At 37.8% G+C, this 26173-nt stretch overlaps 1 protein-coding gene and 1 long non-coding RNA gene across 24 annotated transcripts in view; one reads left to right on the forward strand and one right to left on the reverse strand.

Moving 5' to 3' along the window:
• The window catches only part of ARHGEF33 (Rho guanine nucleotide exchange factor 33), a 112199-nt gene that overhangs the window by 73869 nt on the left and 12157 nt on the right, over window positions 1-26173 (reverse strand). For 19 of the 22 annotated variants that reach the window (XR_011504088.1, XR_011504089.1, XR_011504087.1 and 16 more), the window contains exons 3-9: window positions 13920-14029; window positions 12285-12334; window positions 7221-7364; window positions 4391-4555; window positions 3950-4071; window positions 2926-3068; window positions 347-406 (exon numbers count right to left, since the gene is read on the reverse strand). Coding sequence is in view for 19 of the 22 variants with exons in the window: in XM_070512220.1 (XP_070368321.1) it covers window positions 347-406; window positions 2926-3068; window positions 3950-4071; window positions 4391-4555; window positions 7221-7364; window positions 12285-12334; window positions 13920-13944 (709 nt within the window). In the remaining 3 variants the exon portion in view is untranslated. The remainder of the gene's footprint in view (window positions 1-346; window positions 407-2925; window positions 3069-3949; window positions 4072-4390; window positions 4556-7220; window positions 7365-12284; window positions 12335-13919; window positions 14030-26173) is intronic. The other 3 variants (XM_070512231.1, XM_070512233.1, XM_070512232.1) reach the window with 1 other exon arrangement.
• Window positions 1-26173, forward strand: part of LOC139045542 (uncharacterized) — a 31732-nt gene that overhangs the window by 454 nt on the left and 5105 nt on the right. The window contains exons 2-3 of one of the 2 annotated variants that reach the window (XR_011504091.1): window positions 2937-3044; window positions 13982-14048. This is a non-coding gene — a long non-coding RNA (uncharacterized lncRNA). Of the gene's footprint in view, window positions 1-2936; window positions 3045-13981; window positions 14049-26173 lie in introns of those variants that run through there. The other variant, XR_011504090.1, reaches the window with a different exon arrangement.

Genomic DNA, 26173 nt, shown 5'->3' on the forward strand with positions numbered 1-26173 from the left:
TTAAATTAAATTAACTATAAAATATGTGGTCCATAGAAAATTTAAGTCATGCTACATACACCTGTGAGTTCTCAGCAAAAGTTAATTCACTGGTAATTGAAATGAGCCAGAAAGAACCAAGAAAACTGGTTTTGTCTTAACCTTCCCCACCCCTTCTCTCTCCTTGGGTTTAACTGAGTCATTGACTTACTCCAGCACACGTCTTGGAATCTTAGAAACCATAATGCTTTATCTTGCCCGTGTTCTTTCATGCCTGGTTGGGGACTAAGGGAGCAGGAGCAAGGAAGGTAGAAGAAGGGAAAGGGTGGAATTACTAGAAGAAAAGAGAACTCAAGGAGCCACTTACCGGGACCCATCATTCCCTTCACATTACTATCTCCTACATGCATGGATCGGGAATCTTGGGCTGCAAAGAAAGGAAAGTTTTCAATCAGTATTCATTCCACTAACATGGACTAGCATGTTCTATTCAGGCACTGGGGACAGACTCACAGAGTTTACAGTATACTGGGGAAGACAGCAGTAAAAAAAGGAAAATTACAATATAGTATGGCAAGCACTATTTTCCCATTTGCAAAAAGACGTAATAAGTGGTACCTACCTCATAGACTACCATGAGAATTAAATCAGTTAATATTTGCAAACTGCACGCAGTAAGAGCTAAATTATTGTTTAACTACGATGGTGAGGATGGTAATGATGAGAAGAGCCAAAATGATGTTAAAATGTGAGTCAGACCCTGTCACTCCTCTGCTTAGCTCTCCAATGGCTTCGCATTTCTTTGTAAAAGCTGAAGAACTTATAATGATCATAAGGTCCTAAAATGTCTGCCCCCCTCCTCTGCCTGCTGCTTCTTTTCTTTTTTTAAAACTCCATCTCCCATTTTTCCCCTTGTTCGCTCTGTTTTAGCCTCACTGGTCCTCTTGCTATTCCTTGAACATGTCAATTACGTTCCCACCAGGACCTCGGCACGGGCTGTTTCCTTTCTTCCCCTCTGTATCCATAAGCTAACTTTCTCACCTCCTTTAGGTCTTTACCTGGCACCCTCTCTAAAATCAGACCTGCATTTCCTTATTTTTCTCCTTATCACTGTCTACCATGCCACATATTTTATCTATCTTGTTCATTGTCTGCTTCCTTCAGAACAAAGGCTCCATGAAGACAGGGCTATTTGTTGTTTTGTTCATAACTATATCCCACCCCTTAAATCAGTGCCTGGGGTGGATGGATGGATGGATGGATGGATGGGTAGGTGAACGGAGAGATAGAAGGAAGGATGAATGGGTAGCAGAATGGCCAATGCCTTGACTGCAACCTCTCAAGAGAGCTTGAGCTGAGGCACCCAGCTAAGCTGTGCACAGATTCCTGACTCAGAGAATCTGTGACATAATGAATGTTTGCTATTTTAAGCTAATAAATTTTGGGGCAATAGATAACAATTGTATCCTTTTATAATTAACTGTAAGTAAGCCAACCCTTTCTGAAAGTTTGGTCCTTTGACCCTGAGTTTTAACATAACCTACCAACAATCGTATCCAGAATGTCATATTATGGAACATTATTCCCAAATTTCTGCAGCAACTCGGTAGAATAAACTATGTTATATAAACCATGCCTACATAAGAGGGAAGGAAGGAGTTACCGCTAAGCAGCTAACTTAAATCCATCTGGGCACTTTGCAAATATAAAGTATGGTCTTTTATTTTGTGAACACATTCAGCTGCCCCAGATCTGGCATTGCTCTGACCTCTAATTTCCAAGCCCATCCTGTATTCTTCCCTATCAAAATCCTCCTTTTATGTCATGCTCTCCATGACATGGAGCAAAGAAAATAGAGCCACCTGTGATGAACCCATTCCCCACGTGGATGAAGTGAGTCTTCCCAGGCTGCACTGATCAGTATGTAAAATAACTACTCAAATGGGTAAAAAACTAAAAATAAAAAAGCAAATCTAAACTTTGAAGTTAATACTGATTAAAAGCCATTTGACTTAATTTTTAAATTCAGTTATTCAAAACACATTTATTGTCTATGAATATATGAGTGAGCTCCACTCACTTAAGCGATAAGGGTGGGAAAGCACCAGTCCTGCCCTTGAGGAGCTTACAATTGGTTGAGAAGGCATTGAGCTTCTTTTGGAGACTTTCTACATGTGACCAAAAAAAAAGGAGAAGAAGAAAATTCATCTAAATGATGTTAATATCTTCATTCATGCTCCTGTGTATAAGGTGCTTTGCTTGACATTGCTGAGGATACAAAGACGTAGCAAACATGTGACCGAACATGGTTACAGACATCCCTTGGAAAGCCAGTTTCTTCAGTACTGCCTGCAAACAATTTTCTAGTATCTGTTCTGTCATCCCTCAGATCAGGGATGTGGTGGTGACTATTTCAGCCCACAGACAGCACCAGCTCTGGTCTTCCAGGGAAGGAGGAAGACAGAGTTAGACGACACTGACATCACTGCCTGCCAGTTAGAGCAGATATGATTTTCTCATATGAGTGAAACCTTTGCTGAAAAAAAGGCAGAACACACAATTTTGTGTCTATGCAGAGAGACAAGGATTGAGAAGTAATGTGGAAAATAAAACGATTTATTAGAGTGAATAATTTTTTTAACATTTTTCTTCTATGGTTGTTATAGTATTATTGTGCAATAAATTATTTCTACTCCATTTGAAATTTAGAATACTCAGATTAGCATTTTCCCAAAAGAGAAAATCTTTTAAAATTTGGAAGACTCTCCTAGTCTCTCAGATCCTCTGGATTCTTCTAAATTCCAGACACAAGGGGAAAAATTCTGAGCAATACTCCATCTTCCTCTAATGAGGATGGAGGACGTAAACCCATTCTTACTATTCTTATGTCTTTAGGAATCAAGGGGGAAAATGCATGGCTAATTCAGTATGCTTTGTCAACTGTACCTTTTTCATAGGCCTGAGAAGGCAAGAGGTTGGTAAAGTCTTCACTGGGAAGAACAGGCTCAGGGATATTGATCGAACGGAAAGGACTGCCTTGTGCTTGTGGAGGCCCAGCCGGTGAGGTGTGTTCTTCTTTTTGAGTTTTCCTGTGGAAGAGAAACAAAGAGTCTTAATACCTGATGGGTTAAGAAGAGAGTCAGCTCAGAGTAACTCAAGAAAATTTCTAAATTATTAGGTTGAACCATACAAAATTTCTTTTTTTGTAAATTAAAAATGGTTAAACACTAACAATTCATATGGTTCATCTTAATTCATTACCAAAGCTGGAGAAAAAATTTCAAATACCTATAAATCACCTTTTAATTGTAATATCCACATTCTTATTTTTCTGTTACTGACTTCCCTATCATCAGAGTCGTTACAGAGTTTGCAGTGGGGACAATTTGCTTGAGATGATTGACATTCGCTTAACAAAGCAACACAAAGGTACCCGGAAGCAGCAGGTCTTCCACTGAAAACAATAAGCCACTCTCCAGGGTCACATAATATTAAAAATGTACAACAATAAAGATTATATATGTTTAGTGTTGAAACTTTACTTGATTCAACCTGGTTGACATATTGTTTAACATAAATTTATTTTCAATAGTAGAAGTAAAATAGTAGCATTAGAGAAATTTTGGAAAATTAATTAAAAAGAAAATCACTGGCGACTTCAGTATCTTACAACAACCATTTTCAACTATATCTTTCTAGATGTATTTTACATGTTTTTACAGTTGAAATCAAATTCTACATGCCACTGCATATCATTTTCATTTAACTTCCTATTGTATTAAGTGCATTTTCTTAACAGTTTCTATCTATTTTTAGTATTAACCAACTCTAATGGCTCTGTAACATCCATCCCATGCTGGGCCAGTGGCCAGCTAGCACTATGCCGACAGCAGAGAAGATGTTCCCTGTGCCTCCATAAAAGCCATTGCTTATGGGTTTGCCTTTGGTAAATTTTTTGTAAGACACTTACTTGGCTTTCACTTTTCGAGATTCTCTTCGCTTTTCCTGCTGAAGTTGTTCAATTTTCTGTTGCATTTCTTCTTGTTTGGAAGTGATGGCCTGGATCATTGACATGGCATTGCTCAGCTCTTCCTAGGAAAGAAGAATCGATATGTATTTAATCTGGTATATGGGATAAAAGAACATAACGTAATATCTAGTACATAGTAAGCTTTTAATACGTATTTGTGGAATGAATGAGAGATGAAAATTTTACTTCTATTGTGGCCTCTGATTTTAACACAGAGATCCAAGAAAAAAAAACATGACATAGATGTTTTTCCATGATAATTAGTGAATGAGCCAAAGAGAAAATTCTGATATTTGGCTGTTATGCAAAATGCGAAGTTTTCTACTTCTGATATTAAAGCCAAGAATCTCTCTTCAGCAGGGACACAAAAGACGAGCCTACCTTGAAATAGTTTAATGAATTCTTCATCTCGGTAACTTTTTCTTCCATGGAACATCTGCAGCTCTTAACCTTCTCTTCCAAAGCATATTCTCCATGTTGAATTCTTGACAGTTCTTGCATTGCTTCCGTGAAACCAGTTTTGAGTTCAGAGGCTAGGGCCTGCAACTAAACAGTACACGAAGAGTGAATTCAACTTGCTATAAATTATTATAAGTAGTACCATTGACCCCTTGGTTTTTTCTGTTGTTTGAGAAATCAGGCTCTTGAAAATCTACAGACCTCATTTACTGGTAGACTAAAGTTTGGACAACTTAAAACAACCTTGGCCCATTCATCTAGGGAAAAGAGGGTCCTTTTTATACAGCACATGCTAAAGCTTGATAGTGACAAGAAATCAAGCAAGTAATTAAGTTTACAAGTATTCCTGCAAGCTGCTATTTATTCTAACACCTTTGATTAAAATGAGATTTTTAAAAACCTTGAAAAGCAACATATGCATGTGAAAGACAATCTTGATTGGGTAACTCTTCAAATTCCATGAAAGAAGGGATGGGTCATATTATCCCTACTTGTTAGGAGAAGAAGAAGAAATTCAGTTCTTTTTTTCCTTAAAAAAATTAAATGATAAAAGAGTAATAACTAAGCATATCTGAGAATTTCTTTGAAAGGGAAGAATTTATTTTTATATATATGCTTAGACGATGTCATGGAAAAAGAGAGAATGACATTTTCAGTGGCAGTGGGCTTTAATCCATAAGGAGGGCACAGAAATATCTACAATGGTAGGAGCTCAGCACTGTTGTTCACAGGGATATGAATTGTCTTCAGCAGTCAAGCCTGATCATGTAGGAATGCACACATTGGACTTCTCTTGTCACCTTCCACACCATGAAAAGGGTGTCAATTTTGGAGTCAGATAAGGTACAAAGGTACAAATTCTAGCTCTCTCCTACAAGTACCAAGACCTTTGGCAAGTTTTTTAACCTCTTTGCAGCAGTTTCCTCATCCATAAAATAGCTATAGTAACATCTATTTCACAGGGCTACTTGACAATTAAATTAATAAATGTAGGTAAAGTGTCTGCCGCCATGCATGCTTGGTGTTCGAGAAATTTTAATTCTCCTCCTTTAAGTTGCAAATCAAAAAGTTAAGCACAAAGGGCTGATCCGGTAGCATAGTGGTTAAGTTTGCACACTCCACTTTGGCAGCCTGGGGTTTGCGGGTTTGGATCCCGGGTGCAGACCTATGCACGGCTCTTCAAGCCGTGCTGTGGTGGCATCCCACATAAAAAAAACTAGAAGAAGATTGCCACAGATGTTAGCTCAGGGAAAATCTTCCTCAAGCAAAAAAGAGGAAGATTGGCAACAGATGTTAGCTCAGAGCCAGTCTTCCTCAGCAAAAGAAAAAAAGAAAAGAAAGAAAGAAAAAAGTTAAGCACAGACAGAAATGTGGAGAAAATGGAGCACTTCTAAAGTTCAGTTTTATTTATTGAACAAATGTAAAAAGTATTTTCAACAGACAGAAAGTTTAGGTAATAATAACAATAAGATAATAATAACATTACTTTCTTGACACTTACGATCTTATGCTCTGCTAAGTAGAGGAACTCTTACTACAGATCTCTCTTTAAAACAGAACTTTTTAGTAGGTTCATTCTATAATTAAAAGTATCCCCCAAGTATTCTTATCTTAAAGGGATGGAAATTAAAATCCAGGTGCCTTAAAATTCCATCAAATGTATATTTCTTAAACATTCTGTCAAATGTATATTTTTGGAATCTGCTCGTCCAAATGGTTCCAACTTGCAATGGCACCTCCCACTATAAAATGACTTAGTCTCCTATACCATATTTTTTAAAATATAGGGTTTTGTGGTCCACTGTGCTTCACAAAATTTTCTTTCGAGGGAGAAATAAGACAAACCGAAGAGATCATTCTGAGGAAAAAAGCAAGATGTCAAGTGTTTGGGGCTGGAAGACTGGGAAACAACATGAACAATGTTTTTCATTCCAATCATTTTTTATTTTAATTAATCTCTGCAATGGATTTCAGCGCATGTCCTAATTCAGTCAATCACGGTGGATTAACTCACTAAATCAACTACTTTTGATCTGGTAATTCTCATTATATAAATTCATCTTCTGTGAGCAAAATAAACAAAATCAACGGCTATGTAATATCAAAGCAAAATTTATGCAAGTTTTAAAATTGAAGGAAGGAAATCTGACATTCATTCAGGTGCTCCAAAATTCGCTCAGGTTTCCTGCTTGGAAAAAAAAGGGAACCACTATCCGACAGAAATAGGTTTCATTATCACTGCTTCCTGAGGTGAATGAGTGGAGTTTTCCCCAGGGGCCAAAAGACAGCAGGAGGGTCCTAGGGAAAAGGACTCTTTCTTACCTGTAGAACCCCAACTCTCAAAAAATTAAGAACTATCAAAAATTTTCCCTAACAGCCAGGTTAAATAGGGACTTTGGGAATTTTGAGGTATGAGCCCATCTCCTTCCCATATTTTACTTTGATCCCCTTGGGTACCTGCCACAGAAGTAACCCTACTGCTTTATAAACAGCTTCACAACCGCTGATCAGTCAAGGAGGAGATGCCAGGTGAGCACAATCACACACCTGAGACAACATCTCACCTTTAAGATGCTTAGGGCTCTTAATCTCTTTAGCTGCTACAGACTGGTTTTCCAGTACCAACTGGCCATTCTTTTGTGAATAAAAAATATTCTGAAGACATGGACTTAACATCTTTTTTCTGCTCTCTCTTCAGCTTTCTTATTTGGCAGCCCACAGCCCACCCCAAGGATTAGAAATGGGTGTCTACCTTGTTCTCCAGCGAGTTGAACACGTTCCTCATCTCGTTGATTTTTTCATGAAGCTGCTCTAGAGAGGTTATGATCCCTCCATCCTGCCGCTGGAGGCGGGCTCCCACTGGAGGCAGGTTCAGGGAAGACTTGTACTTCGAAGCCTAGGGTACCACAGAGGGCATCTTAGGCTCAAAGAAATAGGGGAGAGGAGTCTGAATTCTTCCTATTTCCTGCTCTTAATTTCTGTTTCTCAATTTTCTTTACTTTTCTGGCTTCTTAACTCTTCTTAAGATGAATTTGAGTCAATGTCTTCCAACTTTTTTTCCACCAAAGATCCCTCAAACTAAATATTCATAAATTATGCCAGTAGTTCCAATTTGTTTCTTACACAGACTTCTCCTTCCTTTCTGTCCCATTATCAAGGTCAGAAGGCTACTCTGAGGCAAATGCAGGGGATTGAGCCTGTGCCTTGAGAACTCTGCAAAGTCATAAATGTCAAGATTTGAGAAACTTCCACGAGGTGTGTCAAATTCCTACAACATCTGACTAAAGGCTCTATAAGAGCAAAAACCCAGGTGTTTTGAAGTAGCACATGATGGCAAGGATGCCAAGGTAATTGCTCTGGTTTCCCCCTAAACCAGGTTTGCTACAGAAGAAATATGGTCTTTCTACAACTTCCATCTTCCTAATTTTAGGCCTCTTTATTAATCCCCAGAAAATGCCATGATTTAAAACACAAAGTGGGCAGGAGTTTATTTGAACTGTCAAGACTAAATTCCCCAAATCTACTCCTCTACATTCTCTGCAGAGGTTGACCCTTAACCTCCCTCTTACAGGGCATTATTGAAGCTGATATGAAGCCTGGTGTATTGGGAATTTATCTTATCGATCCCTGGATGTAGCACAGGCCTAGTAGAGTTAACTTCTCTAGTGTTAGAAGACATTCCTCAACAGTAAAAAGAGACTGGGGCTCAAATAGGACACACAAATTCTAGAAAACTGTCAATGGCAGTTTTGATGATGAAACCTATTACTGTAGGAGTGGTTCCCATAGTTTTCAATTAGAGATCCTTTCAGCACATACTCATTTTCTTAAATTATTTCCATTACAGAGAAAAAGAAAAAAGAGAATCCCCCCAAATCTCATTACTTTAATACAACCATTAATGTTTTGGCACATTTCTTTCTGTTTTGTTCTGTGTATATAAATATAGATATTTATATGGTTGAAATCACACTACAGATATATTTTGATTCTGCTCCCCCCCTTTTTTTGCCTAACATTCTTATAAACCCCTTCCCATAGCCTTCAAAATTTTTCCCAAGTGTCTATTTTTAATGGCTACATAATATTCCATCCTATGGGTGTGCCAGAGTTTACCTACCCATTCACTCTTGTTGGAAATTTATGTTGTTTGTAATTTTTCAATATCATAAATAATGCTGACATATAATGCTTTTTTAAAAAGCTTTTCCTGTGTTTCAGATTATTTCCTTAGGATAAATTCCTAAATATGAAATTACTGTGAGTCAAAGGATGTTAGGTAGTATTTGAGCCAAAGAGAAATCTACTATATTGGAGGAAGACAATATATTCAATTAATTAATAAGTATACAAAATATATTTGACCAGAGGGCTTGAAAAGTTATAATAATATAGTTGAATATTCTTGGAAACACACTGTATGATGTGTAATGTTCTAAATTAGTGTATGTAGAAAAACATGTCTTGGACATGATATATGAAACATTAGTAATATAAATGGAAGAAGCTGCAGTGTTTACATTCCTAAGGCTATAAGTGAGCCAAAAACACAGTTGGAGTTCAAATCATTAGTGTGAGGATTGAGCTAAGACTAAATTGTGCAGTTACATCTGTTGCCTTAATTGTGGGACCCTCTCCCCAACTTCTCATGTTAATGGAATCATAATTTAAAAATCCGTATGCAAAATGAAATAATCAGTGGTGAAGGAGCACAATCTGGCTCTGGAAAAGAGATTGGGATGGACTTTGTGAGGGCTATGTACAGTGGACAAAGGACGAGAGAAAAAGGGAATAGACCTGGGTTCAAACAAAAGGGAGGAAGTACACTGAACCAGTACACCCAAGGATCAGTCGGTGCATCCACACTGACTCACCTGTCCTGGCAGTCATGCTACCTGGAATGCACTCGGAGATGCGAGTGCTCATTCTCCTCTTGGCTTCTGTGCCCTGATTTGGGTCACCGTACCTTATTCTTACCAAGGAGGTAAAGGCCATCCAAAGCACAGGGAGCCAATGAGGAGTATGAATATTTTAACACTTTTACTGCATTTTAACAATGATTTTCCTAAAAGTTTCCACCAATTTACACACACTCATCAGAACTAAATATTATTAATTATTTTATTATTTGTTAATTAGGTGGTCAAAAAATAATGCTCTTTGTTTTAATCATTGTTTCCTTGAGCTTCAACCTGTTCTTCTGTTTATCAGCCATCTGTAATTTACTTTGGTAAATTGTCTGTGTTCTTTGCCCATATTCTACTGAGGTCTCAGAAGCCTCTTTTTTATTGATTTCCATGAACTATTTGTATATCATTAAGCCTTTGTAATATTTTTGTAAGAATTTTCCGGATTTTGTTATATGCCTTTGAACTTGTTGAAAATATGTTTACATTGGGAAAATTTTAAATTGTGATGTGGATGAACCCTCTAACCCTTTCCTTAGTGATTTCTTCCAGTGCTTTTTTACTTAGAAAGATATTTCACATCCAGAGACAAAATAAATATTGACTTATTCTAAACTTTTATGGCTTGACTTTTTATATTTAACCTTTTAAACCCCTTTGGAGTTTATTAGAACCAGACAATTTTCCAAGCACCATTTGGCACCAGACTGAATGACTGCATCAGACCTCCTGGTTCAAAGCAATATATACGTCTTGCAGATATTCATTCACTCATTCATTCATTCAACTAACATTTATTGAATATGTATTATATTCCAGGCGCTGTAGTTTGTGCTGAGAATACAATAGAGAGAAAAATTGACTAAATCCCTGCCCTTGGAGCTTACATTCTAGAGAAAGAGACAGACAATCAAAAAACAAACAAATTAATATTTACTATAATGTCAGGTAGGGATGGGTATATATCAAGAAAATAAAATAAGAAGATAGAGAATGGCTGAAATGTCATTTTGTTTCAGATTTCATATTCTGCTCTGCCTTTTTAGAATAGATTGTGCTCTGTTATAGTTAACCTCTCCCTGCTCCTCCCCTTCCTCTTCCTCTTCTTCTTTCTTTACTTCTGCTCCTTCGTCTTCTTTTGGTTAAATGTTGCTTGGAGCACACAGACTGGGACTTAGGAAGCTTTCTTTTAAAACAAAGGATGGGGTTATAATCACAGCATCACAGAGGTCATATAGACCAACTTCACTTGCACTGCTTCATTTGTTCCACTGTGAATAGATGTACTTGGATTTGTGATACAATAAGAGAATGAGGCCACCCCCACTGCAGCTATATTTAGCCAACATTCAGGGAGTGACCTACATAAAAATTTTAATAGACTTTAAATCATACCTGAGTTTAAAGAGATACACTCATTCAAATGCCATACACAGGTCAGACGTGAACAGAGGGAGGTGGGCAGGGAAGGCATCTGGAGGTCTTGGACAAGTGAGGCATCAAATCAGCCCTGAGTGAAGACTCACTCCTGCTTCTAGGACTTTGTTCAAGCAGGTCCCTCTGCTTGAAATACCCTTCCCCGTATACACTTACCAAATGAGCACCTTGTCCTTAAAAGCCTGGTTCAAACCCTGCAGCCAATATTAGTTCATCCCTCCCCCATATCCCATAGAATGTTATCAATGCCTCTGTTGGAATCCTTCCAACAGCCTAGCTTGTATGAGCTTTTTATTGTATGTGTTTTCTGCGTTGTGGATGCTTAAAAATCAATGAGAATGTCTGTTTCATCTCCCATTGGGCCAAGCAGTAGATTTTGCACATAGTAACTGCTCAATAAATATGCATTAAATTGAAATGAGGCTGTTTCCTTTATGCCCCTCCCATTGCTGGTGTGGGTCTAGGAGCAACATGATTAAAAAATATTTTCATAATCCTGTGCTGGCTTGCCCTAATTGGGCCCACAGCAATGATCACTTGCATGCTGTTTCTGGGAACTAGTTGTCATTTTTACTTTATTATCACTTAAACTCAACAAACCTAAATAACATCTGTTACCCAAACTATCTGTTCTGGATTCTCATATCTCTATTTGGGAGGCCACTTTTTTTCCTAGTTACCAGGGTTAAAAACCTTTAAGTTGGCTTTAAGCTAACTTTGAAATCACCATTTCTCCCAACCCACACCAAGCCCTCTCAATTCTTTCTTCCTTGTATATTCCAAATAATACTGCCTTAACTCTAGAGAGGAGCTTGGTGGGGATTAGGTTACCCTAGCCCAAGCTGCTTTTACATACAAATTATGTCAGAATAAACTTGCATGATTTTTAAGGACAGAATTTCCTTTAAACTTACAGTTGAAAGGTAGAAGTCAAATAAATACTATTTAGAGAACCAAAGCAGGCTGATGTGATCCTCGTTGCAAACATATTACATAATGTTTTGCAGACTACTTATAAATTAAATTATTCCTATTGTTTTAAAGGAATTTAAAAACTTTTTCATCCACCATATTTGAACATTTGCATTGGAAACGCCCTTTCAATTCTCAATTCTTTCTGCTAAAATAGGAAACGAAGAAAAACAGATCTTGCTCTCTCCGTCTCTCTGATGAAAATGTTATTGCGTGGTGTAAGGGCCATGGCGATGGTGGCAACAGGCAAGAAAAGTGGAGCTGATGTAGGCATGGTGGTGCTGTATTTTATAAACTGGATAAGTTGTGCTTCAATAATCAGTTTTCTCAAAAGTACAATGTGAATGGTGCTCTCTGCCCTGCCTATCTCACAGTCTTGTTAAGTGAACAAATGCAATGATATATGTGGAAACATTTGCGAGTGCTAAAAAAAATTACACATAAAGGACACTCATCACTATTACATATAGGATCATTCAAAACAATCTGTTTGTCTTTACCTGGTAAATCTGTGTGGAAGGATTATTCATCGGAATATGTTCATTCTCTCCTGTAGGGAGAAAAAGCTCTCTTCAATTAACACAGCTCATTCTGTCCCTATCCTCTTCAGACACATGCAGGGAATAGGGGGACATATAGGATCCTAAATCTGTGCCTGCACGACAAGAGACCAATGATTCGACAAGAACAAAACACAAACTTGTGTAGGTGATTTTATATTCACGTCCTAATGAGCAAACCATATCTACCTAATATAACTCTTGTAGTAAAAATCATGTTCTACCATGGTGGGGAAGCTTCTCAACCACACTGAATGATTAACGATCATGAATTAGCCAGAAGGGAATGCCCATGAGGGGTCTCCCTCGTGTTCTTGGGGCTGACTGAAGTTTACCTGCGGGGGTAGGTCTAGAGTCAGGAAGGCTGCTCACCAGGCACCTGTCAGTCCTCACTCTATTGTTCTCAGGAGGCCTGCAGAAAATACGCCTTACTTCTCCTGCCTCTGATCATTGCCAAACTTCTGAACTCTGCCTGCCCATCACTGCCCAGATCAGCTAAGGGAATCTCACTGTCCTCCTGAGCTAGAGGGTTGATAGAAGGGAATTGTCAATGGAAAGTTTCTGAGAAGGATGCAGGCAGAAAGAAAACAGTATTGTCAACACTAGAGACTTTGAAACATATGGCAAACACAAAGGAAGTAGTCTGTTATAAAAATCATTTACAACCCAGCGAGAAAAATGTTTGGCCTAGAATGTACCTTTCATAACCACCTTGTTTGACCATGAAGATGAAGAAATCCACATAGAACAGGCAGCTCGTTGCTAACCCATTTAGCTACATCTCTATTATGTCACATTATGTGAATCAAGGAGTTTATGGATGAAAGCCCTGGTTGCAAAGATTTGGTTGTGTGGATGTATATATTGTTCTCCTAAGATATGCTGGTATAGGAAACCCTTCCTTAGAGGACCCAGCCTCAGTAAGTTCACAAATAACACATAACCTCAGCCCAGAACATATACACATCGAGGGCTGCCTTATAAAGTCCAAATGGTTTGAGATTACCAAAACTCCCCATATAAGCCTGAGTAAAGATTATGTAGCCCATTTTATGCTATGTCCCAACAGCATGGTAATCACGGCAAGAACCTGAACTTGGGAACAGAGACCAGGATTCCCAGATTGAACTTGGACACTTTGTGGTTGTAGCCTGACTTCTCTATGACTGTTTTCTCTTCCGTAAATTGGAAATGATAACAGAACCCACTTCTGTGTTGTTGATTCTATATGGTAAAGATTAAAAGATACAGCACTTATGTTTCTAGGCTAGCCTAGAAGGTGTTGGAGGTCTATCGGTTGAATCTCTATCTGGGCCTTATTCAGCAGGTTGTTCTGAGGCAGTCCTAAAGTTACTGCTAAGAAAAATAAAATAACTACTCTAACCAAATTCAATATATAGCATTTCCTGTTTCTCCAGCACCAAGTCTATGTTCTACATGGTTATTATATGATGATAAGCAAATGAGAATAGTCAAGTTAACATATTATCATGTTTTGAGACAATGGCAAGACAAGACTAAAACCTACATTTCTTGAATCCTGAGCCCTGAAGAAAGACATAGGAAAAATCTAACCTTGTTTTGTCTTGGTTTTTTCCATGGTGCCTGTTTCTTCTCTCCTCCGCCTTATTCTTCAGGATTGCATCTTCATTGTCCCCAGTCAGGCCACCCCCTCTTCCCTGGACCTGTCAATCGAAATGAAGAGTAAGTGATAGCGGGTAGAACTGACAAAGTAACTGGACTTCCTTTATGTGTTAACTTAAAACAATTGGAATGAACACAGCTATTAGAGGCAACTTAGGTTTATGCAATTTCAGAAGAGTGAAAAGATTGAGTAAATATTTAGCTTAAAAAATAAACATAAATATTTTGTGAATAAGTATGAAATTCACTAGTTAAAATTATGGTAGTTTTGACAATTAATTTAGACCCATTGATTTTATTAGCAGGCTATAGTTTAGGGAAATTATATTAAGAAGAAAAAACTTGAGTAAGTATGAAGGCCAATACATCTGTTTCTATTCTATTTCATTAAAAACACATTTCTTGATGACCTCGTCCCCACTTTCAGCATCTGGTAGACTCCTTTACACCCAGGAGATACTTATCAAATGTGGCCTGGCTGGAGTGAACATTAGACACAAAGCTGCAAGTTCAGAATGCAATCTAACAAACAAACAAACACCGTCAGTTTGTGGGCCTTGGCACTCTTTTTCGTCATCTAGAATTTTAATCTTTTCCAATGATTGGGGGATTCCCTCACCTTAGGAGGCTTGATCAGATGCCACCTGCTATAGAGGCTGAAAACGCCAGGTTCTCCTAGCTTCCCTTGAAGCTAAGACATAACGGACGCATGACCAAGGATAGGCCACTCAGATGCACCCACTCCAATAGACACTAGCAGTTGCAGAAGGATTGCTAAGACACATATACTTGATATACTTTCTACTTTCTAAAAAATAGAAAGAGTTCCTAAGACAGCAGTGGCAGCAAAAGTAGCGGTGGTGACCATGATCTGGTGCAGACAGTTTAGGTAACTAAGCCGCTGCTTTGGGTGCTTTCCTCACCAGAACAGCTGTACTATATGATTTGGGGCATTGTTTGCAGGCTGCATTATCCCAAACTTGATTCACCAGTCTCCCAGCAATTCTATGAGCTGTATTCTTTGAACAAGTTTCTTTGCTGCTTAAATCAGTCAAAGTAGTTTTCTGTTGCCTGCAACTAGGTAACCTGATTGAAACAATCAAAATAGTATATTAATACTACCCAAGACTGAGAAAACACAAGTTAAAACTTTGTTCATTGCTCTAGACAAGACGTATCTAATCTATAGTGACAAAATGCGGATCAGTAGTTACCTAGGGTAGGAGGTGGAGACTTATCTGGGAAAAGGCGCTGGGAACTTTTTAGGATGATAGAAATGTTCTATTGCTTAATCGTGGTAGTGGTTATCCAGATGCATAAATTTGTCAAAATTCATCAAAGTATATATCTTAATTGGGTGCATTTTATCCTATATAAATTATCCCTCAAGAAAGTAGAATTAAAACTTTTCATTCACATTTTGAAGTCTGTAAAGCAAAATAACAAGTTGGCGGGGTGGGAGGGTACACAGGGATGAAAAAGCATTGGTCAACAGCTACATAGTTATAAATGAAGGCTATAAAGGTCAAGGCCACATGCTATTTGGAATCTTGCCCATTTTTCATATGAGCATGAAAGTTATGTCAAGGTAGGGCATCTTCCCTAGCTATCTGAATGTCTTTCAAAGCTGATATAAGCATTGCTAAGATGAAAACTTTCTTCTCCTTCAAGTTATTAATTTATTTGATATCTAATGCATTCCATAATGAACATAATTAAATCACGTAATGTTAGAGCCAAAAGGCCCTGAGAAGATTATTTCATCCAACTCCATCATTTATAGGTGAAGCCACCGAAGGCTGCAGATGGGAAGAGAAGTGACCTGCCCAGAGCCACATAGCTTTGAAAATTATCGTTAGAAGTGATTTCTGTTACTATTTGGGGGAAAAATCTTGAAATATGTAAAGCTATATTTTTAAGAGATTTTTATGGATAAGTAATTCTTGGGGATTCAGTTATCTTATCTACAACTAACTAAAAAACAAACCCAAAAACCCTCCATATATCATAGTTAAAATGTAAATTTACACATTTTCAGAGCTAGGACATCATCAAGGTCACATATGTACATATGGTCACTGATTTCAAGACATTAAAAAAGATGTGTGGTTAATAGAAAGTAAGTTGAAAATTTTATTTCTTTTTCTGTCTTTTTTTTTTTTTTGGTGAGGAAGATTGGCTTGAGCTAACATCTGTTGCCAACCTTCCTCTTTTTGCTTGAGGAAGATTGTTGCTGAGCCAGCATCTGTGGTAATCTTCTTCTATTTTGTATGTAGAATGCCAAAACAGCATGGCTTGATGAGTGGTGTGTAACCACTCTGTGCCCAGGATCTGAACCTGCAAACCCCAGGCCACCGAAGAGGAGTACACAAACTTAATCCACTACACCACTGGGCCAGCCACTTTATTTTGTTTCTTTAATTATAAAAACAACAAGACTACATTTAAGACAATTCGGAAAATATAGAGAAAAAATAACTATAATGCCTCTGCTTAAACAACCATCATGATTTGGTTGTGTTGTCTGCCAATCTTTTTTCTCTTGGATGTTTTATATGATTGTTCATGGAGCCTACCTATAATTTTGTATCTACTTTTTTACCTATATTGTAGCATAAGCATTTTACGTTTTTTTTTTTTTAATGGATCCTTACCATTCCAGTTGTTTTTATTGTGGCCATTTGAGCAGAGGGCATGAGTGTTCCTCCCCAGTCCCAACCGATGTTAACAATCTGCTGGCATTCCTCCACTCCTTTCTCCATCCTCACATAATCACATACGAACACATGTACAGAGTGTACATATATGGAGCGGGGCTGTCATTGTCAGTTCGTACTATACCTCTCTGCATCTTATCTTTCTCACTTAATAATACATCGTGGCAATCTTTCCAAGTTAATTTGATTCCAGGTAAAGATTGGTTATAGATCCAACAAATTAATTTTTAATGACTGCATAATATCTATGGTTTTGATGACCTGTGTTAATCATTCCTTTATCAATGGGCATTCTCTTTATGCCCATTATTTTGTCACTGCAAACAGTGCCATAACAAACATCTTGGTACACAGAGACTTACATATTGGTGCTTTTACTCATGTGGGGGTCTAATAGATATGATTAGGCTGCTTTCCCAAAAGGCTATAATTATTCTCACTTACCCAGGAATATTGCATGAGTACCTTTTGTCCTGCATCCCAGCCAGTAGTGGATATTTACACTTTTTAGTTCTTGCCAGTTGGATGGGTCTCATAGTTAGTCTTCCTGATTGCTGGTACTATTGAGCATCTCTACATATACTTACTGGACATTTAGATTTGTTCTTCTGTGAATTATCTATTCCTCTGCTTTGTGTATTTTTCTATTGGGTCATCTGCCTTTTCCTTATCTGTTAGAGCTTTTGTTAAATAGATATTAGATCTTTATTTGTCATACGAATTATGAATATTTTTCCCATCTATCTTTTTGTCTTTTGACTTTGTGGTCACTTTTGCTACTGAAACACTTAAAAATTTATTTAGTCAGATATTTTCCCTTAATTGCTTCTAGGTTTCTTGAGCTGGTTTAAGATCTCTGCAGCCCCAAATTTTTATATATATGTTTTCCTAAATTTTCTTCTAGGGTTTTTCTTATTTTTAAGTGTTTAATTCATCTGGAATTTGTTTTGTATACGGGGTGAGGGGTGTTCAATTTCCTTATCTTCCACACGGATAGTCACTTGTACCTGCACCAGTTATTACTTAAATCATCCTTTTCCCTCATGAAATTGAAATATCATTTTTGTCACATATCAAACTCCCATATACACTGAGATCTATCGTGGGCTCTCTATTCCATTCTGATCTTTCTGTCTATTTCCATTCCAAAACCACAAATTATCGATGTTCTTCCATGTTTTAAAAATATTTGGTAAGGCAAGTCAACTTTTTTTTAATATAGTTTCTTTTCCTGACACTTATTTTTCCATATGAATAAATGAACTCCAAGATGAATTTTCCCATTCCAAAAAAAAAAAAAATGGGATTCTCATTGGAATTGAGTAGGATTTATATATTAATTTGGAAGAACTGGCATTTTTCTTACACTGAATTTTGTCATCCAAGAGCAGCATAGTTCTTTCCATTTGTCTGGATATGGTTTTAGGCCTTTCAATCAGATTTTATAGTTTTTTTCTTAAAGGTCCTATGCTTTTCTTGTGAAATTTGTTCTTAAATATTTTATAATTTTTATTGCTATTGTGAATGCCATTTTTCCCATTTTGGTTTTGGTATTCTTTATTTTTTTGTACATTTATTTTATATTCAGCCACTTTAACTGAATTACTTTATTAATTATGGAAGATTTTTTTAAATGAATATTTCTTAGTTTTCTGGGTGACTTTTAATCCTTATTTTTAAATACTTACACTAGTTATTTCATTGTCCTAACTTATTGTATTTGCTGGAGCTTCCAGGATAATGTTTATTAATAATGGTGACAGTGGACATCATCCATTTTCTGATTTTAATGTAAACGGCTTTAAAGTCATTTAGAACGATATTTGCTGTCTTTGGTAAGTAATCTATATCATACTTAAGTAATTTCTTTTTAGTCTTATTTTATTAAACTTTCTTATCAGGAATGGATGTTGCATTTTATTAGAACTTGCAGCAGCTATTGATAGAATTGCTTTCATCTCCTTTAATTCATTGTTGTAATGAATTATGCTGACCCCTTGATGTTGAGTCATCCTTACATTCCTGGAATATCTGCTTGGTCACAGGATATAGTTCTTTTGATACGCTGCTGGATTTTATTTGTTAATATTTAGACATTTTGCATCTATATTCATAAGTGATTTTGATCTGTGGAAGGTTTATTGTTTTTTATTCTTTTCTGGGCGTTAAGTTTATGCTAGCTTCTTAAAATGAATTACAGTTTTCAATCTCTTTCTAAAATCTAGAAAAATTTCAATTAAATTGAAATTATCTGTTTTTTAAAATATAGTAGAGTATAGCTATAAAACCATTTGGCCCTAGTGCCTTTTTTTAAAAAAGGTAGACAGATCTTTAAACAATTTTCAATTTCTTCAAAAATAATTGGTCCACTTCAGTTTTCTACTTAATTTTGTAATTTGCATTTTCTTGGAAACCATGTCTTTCTTTAAGTTTGTCAACAGATCTTTTGATAGAGCACAAGCATCTTTCCATGTGTTACATGGGGAATGGTGGACAGGGAAGTAACATTTACTGAACAGCTGCTATGTAACAAGCACTATGCTTAGTTGTTATTTATATTGTCACATTTAATTGAATCCTCATATCAGTCCTGTTGTGTCCGTATCATTATCCTCATTTTATAGATGAGGATATCGAGGCTTGGGAAAATAAGGCAATAATACACCCAAGATCATGGATAAGAAATGGCAGAGGGAGAGAGAATTGGAACCAAGTCTCTGTGATTTCAGAACTTTCAGATGCTTTTATCACGCCTGGCTTTCTCCAAATAGTTTCACAATCATTATATTTAGTCACTGAAAAATAGTTGTTTGAGGAAATGTGTCATTGTTTTCTTTCCCTTCCCCAATTATTGAACATTAGGATAGTTTTCTGTTTTTCACCATAATAGATGAGAATTAAAAGGAATATAGCTTTTTTTTTCATATTTAAGACATTTATTCTTAGCTTAGGTTTCCAGAAGAGAATTACTAGTGTGAAGAGCATGATCATATTAGTGAGTAATATATATTGAAAGGCGCATCTTAAAAGGTAGAATAACAAGATTACATGGGAAAGTAGTATGACCTTTTCTGGAAAGAGCTTTACTACATTATGACATTCCCTTTGAGATCTTACTTGTAGTCTTTTTCATTTTCTATGGGAATCTCTCACTGTCTGAGCCCAATAGTAATTCTTTACTCTGCCCTTCGTAGCCCTTGAACAACTGCCCACCTTCAAATAACCATTAGATGCTGCCACATTCCTCTCATCAAGTTAGTATGGCTTCTACTCCTTCCCAGCCTTCCTCCTTTCTTTCCATCTCTGCAACAGCAGTGCCTCTAAAAATCCCCATGTGGGCCTTGGCAGACCCCCTGGGAAAATACTATTAAGTTTTGAGGAAATACCTGTTAGTCTCTAAGCCATGGCTGATCCTTATATAGAGCAATGGTTTCAGTCTGTACTCTTTGAAGCCTTCAGGCTCTTTTGAGCTTGCCTTGGGGGCAGAGAGAAAGCCACCAGGCTGGTGAGGTCCCGCGCCCCCTCTCCATTCCTCAACCAGCGTTTCTCTGTTCTTGTCTGATTCACAGACTTCAGCTTTTTGGGAAGGATTTCCTTTCAAACTCAGTTTCTGCTGCTTAAAAACAAAGGTTCTAAAATTATTGCAATAGAGAAATAGGAATGTTGAAATGTTAACCTAAGAAGTTATAGCCAGATTTTTATGAAATTAATTCAAACAATAATATTAATAAACTTAATAGTAGCCTAAAGAATACCAAAAATCTCCTGACCCTCCTCCAGACTGACCTAGAATGTATACCCCCCCACACGCATATACGCATAAAACCATGAAAACTTAGGATTGTCTATTACTTTCCAATTACTGCTGTGACAGAAAAGGAAAGTTTGGCACTTTGGGGAATTGAAATTAATTGAAAGCAGACTTGAGTTAATTTCCATTTCAGTGCCCTTTATTGAATGGGTCTTTAGTGCACATTTCTAATTTAGTAGAATGAGAACTTTTTATGTTGGGGGGAGGGTGATGAGGAAATATTTTCCCCTGAAACTAAAATAATTTCTCAGGACGAATCCTATAAATGTTTTCAGAGAGGAGAGTCTATATGATCTTTGTGATGTAGAAAAATGCTTTAAAAAAATTATGAGAGGGGTTGTTTGTTTTTTCTATACAGCCTAAAAGCAACATATATTTCATGAAGTGACATATTTCATGACCTTGTCTGTAGGTACATCACAGTTTTCAGAGCAGTCTCACACACATGAGCTCACCTGATCACTGCAGCCACGCTGTGCAGTGGGCAGGGCACATGTTGCCATCCATTTTATACAGAAGGAAACCCTAGGTCTGAACAATTATTTACCCAAAGCTATACAGGAAGTAGCACCACTTAAGACCATTATTCTTTCTATTATTCTTTATCTTTAAGTAAACTGCTTCATGCAACAGGATTCCAAAGCACTATAATATAAGGAACCACTTTTACTGTCATTAAAAATGTATTAATTCCTATGTTGGCTCTGATAGCTATTTGAAAAAACAGATTGAAAAGGTTAATAAAATGATAAAAGTTCTGACAAGTCAGATGAGGGAGAGGGGAATTGAGAGACAGAGAAAGAATACAAGGTAGGACAAAAAAGAGAGATGTAACCACCAGTTCAGAGGCTATGAAAAATTATTTTAAAAATTCTATGTGTAATTTATTGCCAATAATTTTTAAAGCTAGATGAAATGGACAATTTTCTACTAGGAAAGCATACATTGCTGAACTTTGTTCTAAAAACTTTACAGTCAACTAGAACAACTATCTATAGGAGATATTGAAAGGGGTGTCAAATATCCAACCCCCCAATAAGAAATGACCCAGGATAATATCACAGGAAGTTTCTATAAATAAAAATAGCTATAGTACTTAATCCACATCAGAGACTAGGATATATGTAAATCACTAAATCCATTCTATGAGGTTCTGATGCCAAATCTACTCTAGGATAGCCTAAATAAATATACAAATAGTCTAAATAAAATATTAGGAAACAAAAATAAAACACTATGACCAATAGAGTTTGTTCTGGAATATAAAAATGGCTTGATGCTTATGAATCTGTTAATATAATTCATTAATTAACATAATGCCAGAAAACAAAGTGTACAGTGTGACCCTTAGAAGCAAAATGATAAGGAGATAAGACAAATTTCATAATACATAGGTATGCAAGTGTTTAAAATGAAGATACCTCAGTGATAACGTAACTTTTTATACCCACTTCGAAAAAATGTATAATTAAATCATCCTTAAGTACATAGCAATTTAAAGTGGCAAAGGTAATAAATTACAGAATTAAAATAGAACTCTGCCACTAGACATCCCAAATAAAAAATAATCTTATTTTGAAAATGGTTCTTGGTCCTCACGTCAGCCTCCTGCTTGGCCTTTTCTCAAATATGAGGGTTGCTAGAAATAGGATGGCCCCTCCACTGAACCAGGTCACATCCTTAGTTAACTGCCTGAACGTTAGTTCCCTCCCCAGACAATGAGCAGCTCAGGAGCAGCGGCAGTGTTTTATTCATCTTTGTATCCCCAGCTCCTTTCCCCATTCTGGGCATGTGCTCAAAAAATGTTTGTGGAAGTGAATTGAATTCTTATCTGATAGACTACAAGAAAAACATGCTCTTTATCACAATGTGCTTCATATAAGCAGTAAAGAATGAGTAGTAAATATAGAAAGACTTTAGTCTGGAGATGATTTTTGTTAGGAAAAAATAATCCTATTTTATTCTATCAAGCAAAGTTGCACTGGCAGAAATATATCCCTTGTGCCCATCACTGGGCTTGAAGAATGAAGAGAGAGCAGTATTTCCCAATGAATGGCCCCACACCAAAACTAATGATAACTGATGCTTCACCCATGCCAGCAGCCTCCCAGTGCCCAGAGCCAGCGAGAAGAGGGCAAAGCCCAGAGAATGGGCAATTCTGTAGCTCGGGAGCACACAGAGGGTCTTTAGGTCAGAATACGTATGGAATGACAGAGATCCTCCCACCTCCACTCCACTGGCACCTTAATTTCTTTTGCTTACCTAATAATATCAGTCAGGATAGAGTAATTTGGTTGAGTTGCCGTGTGTCAGCATCAATCAGAAAAACACCAGCATGCTATCACACACGAAACAACCCACTGGCTAGAGATACTTATTTGAAATTTAAGAATGCCTCATTTAAGACATCAAAACTTATCAGAAGTTTCAGATTATATTACTTCCAGGGGCTCCTCTGACTCATTTTATGGATTGGCATAAATAAATATGTCAGAACTTGATTTTGTGAGCTGGAATGCTTCATGGGCTATGGGTCTGGTCAGGAAGATGTGCCCTATCTCTTTTCGTTCTTTTTTTTTTTTTTTAGCTGAGGAAGATTCGCCTAAGCTAACATCTGTTGCCAATCTTCCTCTTTCTTTTTTTTTTTTTTTTTTGGTAGGTGAGCTGCCACCATACCGTGGCCACTGACAGATGAGTGGTATAGGTCTGTACCTGGGAACTGAACCCAGGCTGCCAAAGTGGAACGCACAAAACTTAACCACTAGGCCACTGGGGCTGGCCTGCTCTATCTCTTTTCTTATCCTGATTTGACTTGCTTTAATTTCAACCTTTCCCTGTCTCCCTGGATTCATCTGAGTGGAAGTTAAGAGCCTCTCAGAGACACTCTATGCAAGAGGCAGAGAGCACGGTGTTGCCCCAATACAAGGTAAATGCCTACTTCAAACGAAAATAAAGCAACTGTCGCTATATTTTCACTAAGTCAGTCCTAATTGGAAGAGAGGGAAGACAGTGAAGCCAAGAGAGGCCCCAGGGAGAATGGTGAAGGGAAAGAGCCCTGAGCTGTAAAGAGTGCTCCCTTCAGCCCTAGGGATGACCCTGATTTACAGGGGGGTATATCAACGTGGTAAAACCTTAACTAGTCCTCAGGAGGCATTCCTCCTGCCACAGCAGTGGCAATTGCAGGACTCACAAGATCTGAATCACATGACTGAGTTAGTAGTACCTTGTGAAATAGATCATCAGTGACCAAAGCCTTTTTTAGGTGAGAGGGGAAACCAGGTTATTGCTGTCTCTCCTGGGAGAATTTTTTTCATAGTTCAGATAAAATGACATCCAATTTGGATCTTCCTTTGGCACTTTCAGAACTGTTAGGAAGGAGAATAGAGTAAAACCTAGTCTTTACAATGACTGTATTTTCTCTCTCCCTCCCAGTGAACAAAGACTCCAGGAGCTAGAAATCATAGACAAATGCTGTAAATTTAGGATCTCAGAAAAATAGCCCACAGCCCGTGCACCATTGACAGAGGTCAGTGATATTCTTTTGCCACCAAAACTACAGCATTCTCCCTACAGAACTAGTCCACCCACAGGCCATATGCTTTTCTACCTGAGGATCTCATTCCTGCAGGTCCCCTACCTTAACAACCGCCGCCCTCTGCCAACCCAGGTCCTGCTCAACCTTCAAAGGGCAGTTCGTGTCTCATACCCTTCATCAGCCTGCCTTGGCCATTCTCCTCAACTGTCACCTAACCTCACTAAGGCGAGGATCATCTTATAACCCATTATGGCTAGCGTCCAACAGCATAGTAACCTAGATATAAGAAATATTCAACATTTTTATTGATAACTGAAAAATGTAAATTCATCATTAGTTTCTTTCATTTATAATTTCAGCCTATTTCATACATGCCCTCCCTAGAGCTAAGGCAGACTGAACGCAACCAATGAGTAATTTCTTACCACATCTGGTAAGTTTGGCACAAGGAGAAAAGGCCTAGAAACATTCCATAAAGAGACCAGAACACACTGGGGCTGGTTTTGCTAAGAAACTATATTCTGATTCCTAAATCCCTTGTTGTACTATTTCAATTTCCTTTTTGGAACAAGTTGGGTGAGGAATAAGTAAATAATACACAGAATAGAAGTGTTTCATCCTCCTGCTTCCAAACTGAATTACATACTTCTCTCATCCCAGAGAGTTGGATAGCAATCCTATTCTTCAGAACCTTTATATTTGGAAAGACACTGAACAACCTCACTTGAAATCTATTGTAGGGCTGCATAAGCATGCTCTAAGGAATCATTCTCTGTGTAGATTATGCCCATTTCATCTTGCTCTGATGTCACTAGAACACAGTTCCCTTACCTGAAGGCAAGTTGATCTAACAGGGCGCACACATGCTGCCTCACATCTTTTCCTGTCTTCAGTGCTACATACTTAGCCCTCTTTATAGGCCATCCATTTGGCATTTTGATAATGAAGTCTGTAAACGTTTTCATCAGGCTTCCCACTATAGAACTATGTGGAAATATTCTCATAAGAGCCAGGAAGTTAGTGCATCTGCGGACCGGCAGCGTCAGGAAATGGGAAGAATAGTGGACTGAGATCCAACCCTGACTTCTCACTCACTGCGGGACTGTGGCAAAGCCAGGAGCCCTCTCTGGGCTTCCATTTCCTCATCTCTAGTATGAAGAGGCTCACAAAGTCCTGGAAGCTCTGAAAGGCTGAGGCTAAGATCTAGCAGGGTATCTCCAAATATTGCTCAGCAACATGGTTAGAGAGCAACCAATGGCCTCTATCACCAGCCCTCCAGTCCCCAGAGCCTTCCATAACCGTCCTTTTGTTCAATCTACCCCAAATGTACCCCAAATTATGCTAAGCAGTTCACAATTTCCTAACCCCTAGTTCTTCCACTATGTAGTTTTAGCTATTTTTTAGTAGTCAGGTCTTTATTTTGAGGAACAGAAACAAAATTAGCTGTTCATCTTTTTTTTCTGCTAAATGAATATCCCTAGTTGCACTTATATTTCTCTCCAATGAATATTTTCACTTGGTTGTTCTGTGTTCACTTCAAAGTCAACCTGTTTCCATCACATCGGTCATCTTCAGCCTATCCAGCCACCCCCTTGAGATTTCCCTAGTTCTGGCACCAGCTTAAGACCTCAGAATGATCTTCCCCTCATCCTACAATCCACCACAGTGAAGTCTTTCTGCGTCTCGCTTTGTAAAGTTTCTTAAATTTCCTCCTTCCCTTTCCATTGTCACTTCTGTGGTTCAACCCTGACTGCTTTGTGCCTTAACATCTGTAAGAGCATCCTAATTAGTTTATCAACCCTCTACACTGCTACTAGGTTATTTCGCTTTAAATATCACTGTGATCATCTCTTGCTCCTGCTCAAAAACTTGAACAGCTGTCTTCTTAATAAAATATCACATAAACCTCAAAGTCCTGCACAATGTCCCTCACCTTCCTGTCCAACTTTGTTTCCAGTATGTAGGAGATGTGCCAGCCTCCTGAGTCTTAGTCACCACTTGCATTCCTACCTTGTCTCTCCCTTTCCCTGCTGCCTGGTCTGCCCCTTCTCACCCTACTCCAACTGTCAAATCCTTACTCAGTTCCCCAAAGTCTAACTCAGGCTCAATCCCTCTCTGGAAC

The sequence above is a fragment of the Equus asinus genome, chromosome 6 (genome assembly GCF_041296235.1).
Source record: "Equus asinus isolate D_3611 breed Donkey chromosome 6, EquAss-T2T_v2, whole genome shotgun sequence".
In the NCBI taxonomy this organism is placed as follows: domain Eukaryota; kingdom Metazoa; phylum Chordata; class Mammalia; order Perissodactyla; family Equidae; genus Equus; species Equus asinus.